Source organism: Topomyia yanbarensis, chromosome 3 (genome assembly GCF_030247195.1).
Source record: "Topomyia yanbarensis strain Yona2022 chromosome 3, ASM3024719v1, whole genome shotgun sequence".
NCBI classification, from domain to species: domain Eukaryota; kingdom Metazoa; phylum Arthropoda; class Insecta; order Diptera; family Culicidae; genus Topomyia; species Topomyia yanbarensis.
Window position 1 is genome coordinate 111157384 of NC_080672.1, and position 11690 is coordinate 111169073.

The 11690-nt window shown below is 36.3% G+C and overlaps 1 protein-coding gene across 1 annotated transcript; it reads left to right on the forward strand.

Moving 5' to 3' along the window:
• The first annotated feature begins 7999 nt into the window (after nt 1-7999).
• Nucleotides 8000-8843, forward strand: LOC131692318 (NPC intracellular cholesterol transporter 2 homolog a-like). The gene is made up of 2 exons (XM_058979300.1): nt 8000-8277; nt 8340-8843. Exons 1-2 carry the CDS (start codon nt 8064-8066, stop codon nt 8612-8614), a joined length of 489 nt encoding a protein of 162 aa, XP_058835283.1. The 5' UTR covers nt 8000-8063; the 3' UTR covers nt 8615-8843.
• Nucleotides 8844-11690: the final 2847 nt, after the last annotated feature.

The following is an 11690-nucleotide window of genomic DNA, read 5'->3' on the forward strand; positions in this document are numbered from 1 at the left end:
TTTGATTTTTTGAAAAATGGGCCGATTTTGGAAAAAATTCAAATTTATGCCTGTTGAAGTGGTCCTGAACTGTCTTAAATATTTTTTCAGCATTTTTTTATTTTTCTGGAGATCCAAACGGAGAAGTTTGGTTAGTTAGCTTGTACAAATTTTGAATTATAAGAGCGGCAGGGCCATTAAAACTTAGTAAAAAGTGAAATTTTTGGTGTTTTTCAGTATTTTTTCTTCAAAACTGGGTATCTACAAAATTTTAAAAGTACAGAAAGCACTTTATATAGTTGAGCCGAATTCAGGGGCGTAATTTTGCTGAAGAAAGTGTATAGCTATGGCTAATGGGGTATGAGTTATTTAAGTTTTTGTTAGATAACCTTTGACATTTTTAGCAATTTATCAAAAATAATGCTGTTCCAAAAAGTAAATCAGTTCAAATGTGCTTTGACCACACATTGTTTTTCGAAAAATAGAAGGAAAATTATGAAAAATGACGTTTTCTGTACGTCTTTAGTATGTCAGGACGAGGTTTAATGAGCATCTTATGATTTTTTTTGTAACTTAAATCATAAATATAATAACTTTGCTAATGACGCCAAGTCTCTAATTATTTTTTGAAGAGTTAATTCTCCATAATTACTTCTAGGAGGCATCTTCAACAAAACGATTGTGTCAGAAAATGCGCTGTATTCTGTTGTAAAACTTTTTCGAGGATATTTGCCCCAAATTTGACTATTTCGGAATTATGTGACCTAAACAGTAAATATCAGTTTTTCAACACTCACCTCACTCTTCTGCATTTTTCTCCACTTCAAAGTTCCTAACATGAAAATAAGACTTTATATACAAAATGAGAGTACGTTAATCAATTCAGCCTTCAAATATACGCCATAACTTGCCATTAACTCGACATAGTTGTTTAATTTTAGTGATTTTCAAATCCGCTAGGTGGCTATTAGTATAGAAAATATTTTTTAAAAAAATCGTCAAATGCTCATAAAAACCGATTCTGACGTACTAGAGACAAGCGAAAAACGCCATTTTTCATCATTTTCCTTCTATTTTCCGAAAAATAACATGCGGACTAAGTTCACTTAAGTTGTTTTATTTTGTAGAACAGTGTTATTTTTTGTGAATATCATAAAATGTCAAAAGGTTATTTAACAAAAACGTAAATAACTTATACCCCATTGGCCGTAGCTATACACTTTCTTCAGCAAAATTACGCCCCTGAATTCGGCTCAACTATATAAAGTATTTTCTGTACTTTTAAAATTTTGTGGATACCCAGTTTTGAAGAAAAAATACTGAAAAACACCAAAAATTCCACTTTTTACTAAGTTTTAATGGCCCTGCCGCTCTTATAATTCAAAATTTGTACAAGCTAACTAACCAAACTTCTCCGTTTGGATCTCCAGAAAAATAAAAAAATGCTGAAAAAATATTTAAGACAGTTCAGGACCACTTCAACAGGCATAAATTTGAATTTTTTCCAAAATCGGCCCATTTTTCAAAAAATCAAAAGTCGCCACCAGTAGGAAGCGTTTTAGCAAACTCACTCCGAAGAAGAAAGTGGTCCTAATACCCTAACCTTTCATTTAAGAAGTGAGCCCGTTGACTTTTTTAACATGATGTCATTTTGGGACACCCTAGTATGTATGTATGTATGTATGTATGTATGTATGTATGTATGTATGTATGTATGTATGTATGTATGTATGTATGTATGTATGTATGTATGTATGTATGTATGTATGTATGTATGTATGTATGTATGTATGTGTGTATGTAAGGATTTGTTAACAAAATGTCCACATCAGTTTCTCGGAGATGGCTGAACCGATTTTTACAAACTAAGATTCAAATGAAAGGTATAATATTCCCATAGGTTGCTATAGAATTTCATTTTCAACCGACATCTTGTTCCGGATTACGAGTTGAAGAGTATGGTTACAAAACAAAATTTGTTGATTTGTCCACATCGGTTTCTCGGAATTTTCTGAACCGATTTTGACAAACTTGATTTTAAATGAAAGGTCCATCAGCTGCTGTTGAATTTTGTGTGGATCCGAGTTCTGGTTCCTGAATTACAGGGTGATACGTACGATCACGCAGCAAATCCCGATTCTAACGAATTGTGCGATGAACGTAAAAAGGTGAAATTTTTTTTCCAAGATGTAAACACAACTGTTGAATTTGTAGATCTAGGTCACCAAGAGTCATTCAGTCTCTTTGGCCACACTGGCCACCATCGACGGATCCGGAAGCATCCAAATTCAGAATAACGGTTATATTGGTTTCTCGAAAATGGCAGACCAATTTGATCAACTTAGTCTCAAATAAAAGATGTTGCGTCCCCGGAAACTGATATTAAATTCCATCTCCATCCGACTTCCGGCTCCGGAGTTACGGGATGTGGAGTGCGATCACATAGAAAACTCCGATTCAAACCGATACCGCGATGAATTCAAAAAGGTGCTCTTATATATACTTACCAGTGGCGTAGCCAGAAATTTGGTTTGGAGGGGGTTTTGATGAAAATCGCAATTTTTTTGAAAAAAATGCTAAAATTTAATATGAGTTTGATAAATTATTGAAAACTCAAAAACATGAGTAGTCTAACAGATGTCATTCCAGTCTACAAACAAGAAGAATCAACATGGAACAGTTTTGAAACCTCTATAGATTATTTTCTTGTATAATATGTCAATGAAGTCAAAAATTGCGATCTTTTAAAGTGGGATAAATGATCTAAAAAAATTTCAACGTTCAAGATCACCTAATATAATAATCCTTGACTTTGAAGGTTTGACAACTTCGGGAAGTTATCAACATAAATCAGCGCCTGCTTTGATATAGAAATTTTAGTGATTAACTCTCATAGAGGTAATTATGGTGAATTAATTTTTCAAAAATATTAAGAGACATGGTGCCTTCAGCAAAGTTTTTGATAATGTCATTTCAAACAATTTTGTTGAAAATATGAAGGCTACATGAATTCAACATATAGGGATTTAAATGGACTGGGCCTTCTTAGTGAAGAAAAATTTAGGTGAAAACAATTTTTTCTGCGCTACGGATAAAATTGTTTGAAACAATCATTGCGAGTTGAGAACACAAAACCTATAACTAAATTATGGAAATTGTTCACTAATGGAACTGAAACTTGCGTTTCGACTTCATCTCATCAGAATCCGACACTAACTTGGTGGGCGGACTAAGCTAGCGCCGAATTGATGCTAGCTCCTGAAAATGGAATCACTCTTTGTGTTTTTGAGTCCTTTTAATATCTGGGAATTATTTGTTTTAAATCCAGTTCCCTTATTTTTTTTTTGTAAGCTTCAAAGGCACCTTGAACGCAATTTATTATTTAATTACCGCAGAAGAGATTCATCAAATACAGTAATTTCAGAATAGCTTGTTGTAAAGATTTTCTACTACTATATTTCGATACTCTGAATATGTGGGATATTTATGTCTTTGACAAAGTTGTTTGAAATAGCACTTTCGAAAACTTTGCTGGAGACATTAAGTCTCGACCCAAATTTGGTTGAAGAGTAATTCTTGTCTATAATTACTTCTAGGAGGATTAACCGTCAAAATTATTCTATCAGCAGATGAACAGTTTTACGTTTTGAAATTCTTCAATGTTACTTAACATCGAAATTTGGCATTTTCGAATGAAAGTGATCGTGACCGTTAAAAATTTATCGAGCATTAATTTTACTTTTCTTCATTAGTCAACCTCACAATTTGCAGTACTAGTACGTAGCACACAAAATTTTAGTTGATAATTCAACTAAAATCCAATGCTCATAAAACCGATCCTGACCTGCTAGAGACAAAATTACATCAGCTTTCAACTAGTTTCTGAAATGTTATTCTTGTTGTTAACCATATTGAATTGTTCTCTAAACTCTACACAATCTAAAAAAATACATTTTCAGCAAATGTTGAAATGTATGTAAGTTTTCGGTAAACAAGCTTATGTTTTATATGCAATCAACCTATTCAAATTTAGATTCCCAATCGAAAAATTGTCTCTACTCCATATTTTGAAGCATCTTTCCAAAAATGAGCTCATAATAATTCAGACAGTTATTTTATTTTACATTGAAGTAATTTGACAACTATGGGATTTTGACTAAGAGATAAGTTACAAGATCCCCTTCCCACAATTTTCCAAAAGTTCTCATGACGCTTTAAACACAGTTCTCAATGTAGTGATCAGAGAATATTTTTCCAAAAATATTTTGTGGAATATTAAATTAAATTCGTCAGCATCAATTTTTTTTTCAATCCCATTAATTTTGGTTTGGGGGGGGGGGGTTTAACCCCCAAACCCCCCCCCCCCTGGCTACGCCACTGATACTTACCAAGTGTAATAAGAATGAAAGACATTTCCATAATGTTAAATTGTACGAACCAGCTATTAAATCATAGTTTGGAGAAATGAGAAAGGCACAATTGCACCTCTAGGTGGATTAAAACAGGTTTTTTATTCAGTTCGTTTATTTGATAGGCACAAATGCGTCAGCTTGGCGGCGCCAAATTCTTTTGCTTTCACATTTAAAATTCTTAAAACCAGGAGGTTACAATGTTCAGATATTTTTTATATTACTAGGAAGAATTCTACAGCTATCTTAAGACTACAAATACAATTCGATATATAAGATTTTTTAGGAAAATTTTTAAAACAAGGAATCTAGTTTGATATACAAGAGGGGGGAAAAGTTTTTATGAGAAATTTCGCAGCTATCTTAGAACTAGGGATACAAATCTATTTACAAGATGGGGGACAAAAGTTCTAATAAAGAATGAAAATTACAGCTATCTTAGAACTAAAATACAAAATACAAATTTGTTTTTTAAATGGGATTTATGCTCGATCAAGGTATTCAGAGGGGGACTTATTTCAAACATCGGTCTAGCAGAAGTTGTATCAAGGATAGGGGAGAGAAGGCGTGAAAGATGACAGGGAGCTTGTGTTGTTGCCAAAACCAGGAAAACTGTTGGGACCTGCGGCTCCAGAAAAAAATAAGCGACGTTGTCAATTTTCAACCGATTTTCAACGTATAATCAGTTCCGAAAATAAATATTTATAGACCTGAAAAACAGACCATTCCAACGCTACGCTATATTACACTATAGGAATATTTCGTGATTTTGGGATCACGGATTTTGGAATGGTAGTTGCCATTTCTGTGCAATTTTTTCATGCAATATATAGGGTAGACGAGCCCTTATTCATCTCATTAGTCAGGATGTCACACTATTTTGATTGTATTTCTACTTACAGTAATTGGATTACGCTAAAATAGGTATCAGCATCCTTACTTCGTTTCTAAGAAGCAGTATCATAAAAAATCTAGTTTAAAAAATGTAAAACACGCGCGTTCGAATGGAACAAAAAGTGTAGTGTAACGCACTTTTATTCATCTTACCATTTCACCTAATGCGTTGAATCGAGATAACAGACAGTGCTCTAACTAATGCTAATGTTTTTAAATGGGTGGGACGAATACAGGAGCTAAGATGAATTGGTGGGCGTTAAGTCAGATCGGACTAAGTCGCAACACCACAAAAAATTAGATAATCATTGCGCTGGATAAAGAATTTCTGTAGCTACATTTAACTTTCAATACAATGCCATTTAGTCCAATCTGACTTAACACCGACCAAATAGAGCACAGTAACCCTACAAATGGTTCAAATTTTATTCACAGACACGGCCTTGTTCTAATGACAATTCTAAAAACATTTAATTCCGTGTCCAATGAGCTTTTGTCCATCTAAATCGGTCGAACATGCCGGAGATGCTCAATTTTTCCCAAATTAGGTTTCTATGGATTTGTTACTATGGTTAGCATTAGCGTTTATTTCGAAAGTGTGTGTATCATCGTAAGAGATAGAGTAGGCGATGGTTGAGTGTAGACGTATATATTTTTTCATGCGTCAATTTTTTGTAAAATAAATTGTGTCGAGTGAATCGAAGAAGGGACGCATCGAAGGGGTAACAAAGGACAACGGTCTCTGTGGAGATTGTTAACGGATGAAGAAAACTGCTGAATGTCTCAAGCTTCAGTTGCAGATCAGTGGCTGGAAGGAGTTGCCCTGTGCCGCGGGATTGGGTGAGATCTGTCTGATTATGGTTTTTGGAATGTTTTCAAATGTTTTCTTTGCATCTGTTCTCACCGTAAAATTGGAAAGATTTTTAAATTAAACATCGATCGTGCACTGAACTGACCTCAATCAGCAGTATATTAATAATAATAAGCCCTTAGTATACCGGGATGCGTTCTGATCTATTTATGCTATATGAAAGGTGAGTTTTTGTATTTGGTATCTAAGCTTGTGCTTTTCCAGAAATTGTAGCTTATGTGTGTTTAGTTTTGCATTGGTCGGGGGAGTTTGGATGTATGCTATTGTTCCGACTGTGACGGGTTTCGAGGGACTTGGTGTGGATTGATGGTCCTACCATGTTTGTTCGGACGGAGTCAGTCTGGAGGCCGTGTAGTGTTCGATGGCAGCACCGTGAATTGATCGAATCGGTTTCTGCTTCCATGTCATAACCGGTTAACCAATTGGATCAGTTCTTGGTGCTGTCACTGGATATCGCACTGCTTATGGATTGTCTTTGTCCAGGGAAGTATGGTGCGATTGTTTGTCCACGGCGGTCTTTTGGTGTGCGTTACGGTCGGAGTCGTGGCATGAATCAGCGTTTTTTTTATCAGCATTGAGTTGGATGTACGTGGGCTGCGGCTTTTGGAAGGCGTCTTGTTTTTCAAACATTCAGCTTTTGTCATATTGGAAATATACGGTACAGTTATTTGTGTTTTCTGTCAACGCTCAACAAATGCGGAAGGTTTCTGTTTTCATGATCCTGTACTGCCTATTAGGACATAGAAGTCCTGTATGGATTTTGGTCGAAGGTGAGTTGTCTGTTGGTTTGTATATTTATGCTTTTTTTGTTTATATTACTACTAATTAACCGATTTCGCCAATTTTCTCTCTATTGATTCATAGAGCGAGTAAGGGCGCTATAACCCCGGCTAATGAGCCAGGGCAGGGCTAAATAGTTCTGTCCCATCCCAGGAACCTAGGACCAAAGGAGTGATATTAACCCTCTTAGCAAAGTCACTCCCAACGATTTATCAAACCCCCATTAATTGAAACGGTTGTGTACGGTTGTCCACGTTTCTTCCTTATTCAAGGTTCAAAATAATCCGTTGATTAAATTACTCATTGAATGAATAATTTGATTACCGTATAATTTTGAATCATCTTGATTTTGTACGCTGCACAGTTGGCCTGGCCGCTTTAATGCGTGTGTCATATTCAATATGTGTCACAAACATTAATAATGACAAGAAAAATTGTAGACGAACGTCTGCAATTTTCCAGGATCCCTACATGTATTGGCTGTGTATGTGTACACTAGACTAGACTAGAAAGTGTATGTATCATCGTAAGAACTCATGCGTGAGATTGACAATACGCCCTTTTCAAAAATTAGCCGTGGGTAAAGATAATCTTTTATATTTTTAACCGGTTAAAAAACATTTTCCATATCAAAGCCATACACCAGATTTCATCCAAATCAGAAATAGTCTTGCTTAATTTTGGTTATTTCTGTCAGATTACCCCTGAAATTGCTCATCGCTAACCGCACACTGTCGACATATAAATCACTAGAGTGACGAAAAAGTACTAGCTATCTTAAATTAGGTGCGCATAACACGAATTAGAAAACCACAAATTTTAACTACTTCTTCAAGTTCCAAATTTCCCCAAAACCTAGTTGCAGTGCACTGAAACGCGCGACTAATTCGGTTTAATCAACAATTAGTATCTGATCTGGTGATGTGTAAATTTTTTCATTCCCCTACAATCAAACTGATAGATGAACGATTATAGCAATGGCACACCTGGTCGTCGGTAACATATTTGATAACACAAATCTATCACAAATCTCCAAATAGAGTTTAGTATAAAACCGCCTCTTATTCGGTCATTTCTAACCATCTTCGAACCAGTACTCCAGCTGTATCAGACAGAGCAAGATCGTCAAAATGTTCAAATACCTGCTTCTGGTTGCGGTTCTTCCCGTTGTAATGCTGCAGAATGCCGACAATATTGACTTCTCCGGCTGGAATGTGGTACCCGTTCGCCCGTGCGGTGGTGTTCGACCTCTTCCCAGCATTGTTCGTATCGAGAACTGCCCTTCGATGCCCTGTGAGATGGTCCGCGGAACCGACGTCAATATGGCCATGGATTTCACTGCTGGTAAGAAAATTAATTTGGGTCTTCGTTAATTCGTTGCTGAATAGTGTTTCTCTCTATTATAGTTCAGGACGTAACCACGCTTCGCACGCAGGTGTTGGCCACCGCGCTGGGTATCACCGCACCTTACGAGCTTCCGGCAGACCGTGCTGCCGCCTGCAACTGGCTGGTCCAGTCTCGCTGCCCGCTGTCGCCCGGCGAAGACCTGATCTACCACCTGAGCATGCCGATCACTGCCATCTATCCGTTGGTTAGTGTTACCATCGAAATTGACGTCGTGGATCAGTCCGGCCAGTCTCATGGATGTTTCGTTGTCGATACCCGAGTGGTGGCTAACTAAGGCATTTTGGGTAGGATTCACACCGTTTGTTTGAAGGTCTCAAAATTTCGCTTAGACCTTAGGTGAGTGACTACTGGTTTGGCGCACATCGAATGTTAAGAGGGTTGATTTTTGATATATTTTTCCATTACTGTTCGGAAAGTTTTTAACGAAACTGTGATTTTTAACAAAATTTATCTCCTATGTAGTTTGATAACTTTTGCAATAAAATTCTATGAATTCTATGAAATGTAGTATCTCGTTGGGGATGTTCACTGAAGATTTCATATTCTACTGCTTATACAGTTTCGAGTCCCTCGTTTTTTGTGGTGTCCATCGTTTGGTTGAAGCTGCCAATTCGTTGCCTGATTATCAGTTTACAGGTAAATTTATCGGCGAAAGAAAACTTCAATTTTCTGGGGCCATCCGTGCTGTGGACAAATAAAACTTTTGTTCAGGAGCCTACCTTGAGAAGGTACCCTCTGTACATAGCCAACAATTCTTGTTCGGCAGGGTGTGCATTGGTTTTTGGTTCAAATTTTTCCGTTATACTTTCCGAAATTTAATACATGGTTATTGTCGACTAAATAAAGTATCAACTTAAAAATGATTGGAATTACTAACGTTCAATCAATTCAATTTACTGAAAGATTAAACGTTCTGATTTAAAATAACCAGAAACTTTCGAAATGTTTATTCATTCTATACAAACTTGAAAGCGCACTTTAACTTCGAAAGCAACATAATCACCAAATCAAGAAATTTAAAAATAAAGATTTGCTCTCATCGGTTGTTTTATGCATAGTTAAGCACATTAAAATAGAGCCATTACGCCCTAAATTAAACGACCCAACCTGTGAAACACTCAACAGGCAGCATGAATCTGCAAATCCACGAGCCGTCAATTATCATCAAACACTTGAAAATATTCCCACCCACCCACTTGCTTCAATAAATAAATCTTTCCACTAGATATAACAATCATCGGCTCCAGTGATCATCACGATAACTTTTTAAGAGGATTTGTTAAATTTCTGTTTGACACAACCGCACTCGACATTGCTGCTAAGCAACTAGCCTTTTCGATGTGTGGAAAGCAAGACGATTGTACAATGAGAAGAACAACAAGTGCTCCCTCTTAAGATTTAACCGATCTGAGTTTGACAGTTAAAGAGGACCCTCTCACAATGCGAACTGGCTAGAATGCAGCGCGTCGGTGGAGCAGAAGGAAAAAAAACGCCAGGAAGGAAATAAGTTTCCGAAATTGATCAAGTGAATTGAGCTGGAAACAAAAGACAGAGTAAAAGCCGGTCGGTACTTGGACGCGACCTGCGTCAGTCAAACAGCGATGGTCAGTTGCAAACCGCAAAAAAACGATGTACTTCACTCGGTTCGATGGGCACTCTATTGAGATTGGTTTGAAGTCGGGAACCATTAAAGCGTCCGTTATGAGCATGGATAGTCGATTGTAAGAAAAAAAGTGAACTCATAGGAACAAAGTTTTTACGACAACTCATCTATTTCTATACGAAATGACTCTGAAACTGATTGCAAATATTGGCATGTTTATGGCACTAGAAACTTTTGTAAATATAAATGACTGAAAATTTGTCATATAATGGCCGCACGAGTCGCGAGCGCGTACAGAAATATAACAATATCAAAATCAATAATAAGTGATCCCGATCGGCAGCACTCTGACTAAGAATGCGGTATAATACCAGCGGAGGATTCTACGGAATGTACAGAGACTGGTCATAACGGACTCGTTGGCTAAGTGGCAGCAAGAGTGGGACAAGAGAAAAAGGTGTATCCAACGACTCATGCCAAATGTGTCGGCGTGGGTACATAGAAAGCTATCTATCGTCAGCAGGAAAATTGACTTTTTTCATGGTACTCCGAGATATTATTCTACACAAATCTATAATGTATAAACATGGTATTAGAGGCTTAGATTCGCCTTACTGCGAATTCTGTGGTCTTCTAGATACCATTAAACACCGTTTAAAAGAATGCGTTGCCTCGTCGGTGATATGGGAATGGTTGAATAACACAACACGAAAAAATTTAAAAATCATTATCGATGATGCCGAAACCATATTATTGCCAAGTATATCAGAGAATAATTTTAAATACAAAGCTGCATTGTGGTTGCCAGTTGAAACTATGGCATACTGTGTGAGAAATTACGGAAATGGAAATTTGAACGAATTACAAAAGAAAATACGCGAAGTTCGTTGGAGCAAAAAGCCTGTTTTTGAAAAACATTTCAAGCATTTCTTGGATATATATTAGTTAATAGTAGAGTATAAGAGTGCAAGAGTAGTTTTTATTATTTATTATGTACTGAGCAGAATTCTCTGTACTAAATAGTTCGTGAGATAATAAATTTAATAAAATTAAGAAAAAAAAAGCCAGTGGACCCATCGAGATTTGATCCGTCAGTGTAAAACATTTTGTCACAGACGACTTGTCGGAATTTATTATAAAATATGTTAATATAATATATATTGTAGAGCAGAGGACTTAGGATCACTTGCGGGCGTATATGGTCCAGGATTCCACGAATCTCTTCTTTCATGGATGTGTCGAAGAATAGAGTAGAATCAGAAGTATCTAGGAAACGAACACGGTTCACAGTGGTTTATTTTGCCAAAAACACGCGATTAATTATTTACACAAAAACGGTCAAGTTTAGATCAATAATGTTTTCTGAAAGTTTTACCAGTATTTAAAGACCTTTCTTCTGGTTTAGTACATTGAGTGATTAATCTCCCTAAAAGTGAGATATTTTTTATATTTCTTATTTTTTCAAAATGTATAGATAATGAGATCATATGTTCTGCAATATTGTAGAGCTACTTTTTGCGAACAACTTTGCTTAAGAGTCCAAAACTGTATATTCAATACTTGTGAAGTTATAGTGCCTTGTTTGTGGATGACCCCTTAAAATCATTTTTTTAATATAACTTTTTTGGTATCGTACCTATGAATTTAGAATGTTCTACAAAGTTATTTGCGTCAATGCCACCCGCAACTCTTTAGAAGAACGTTTTGTTCTAGCTCTTCTATCTTCGAAGTTATTTAGCAATTTTTA

Excerpts from the sequence above, each read along its gene's own strand:
- LOC131692318 (XM_058979300.1), top strand. The coding sequence starts at position 8,064 with ATGTTCAAATACCTGCTTCTGGTTGCGGTTCTTCCCGTTGTAATGCTG. Across the intron at positions 8,278-8,339 it reads GGCCATGGATTTCACTGCTG|TTCAGGACGTAACCACGCTT; the intron begins GTAAGAAAATTA and ends TCTCTATTATAG.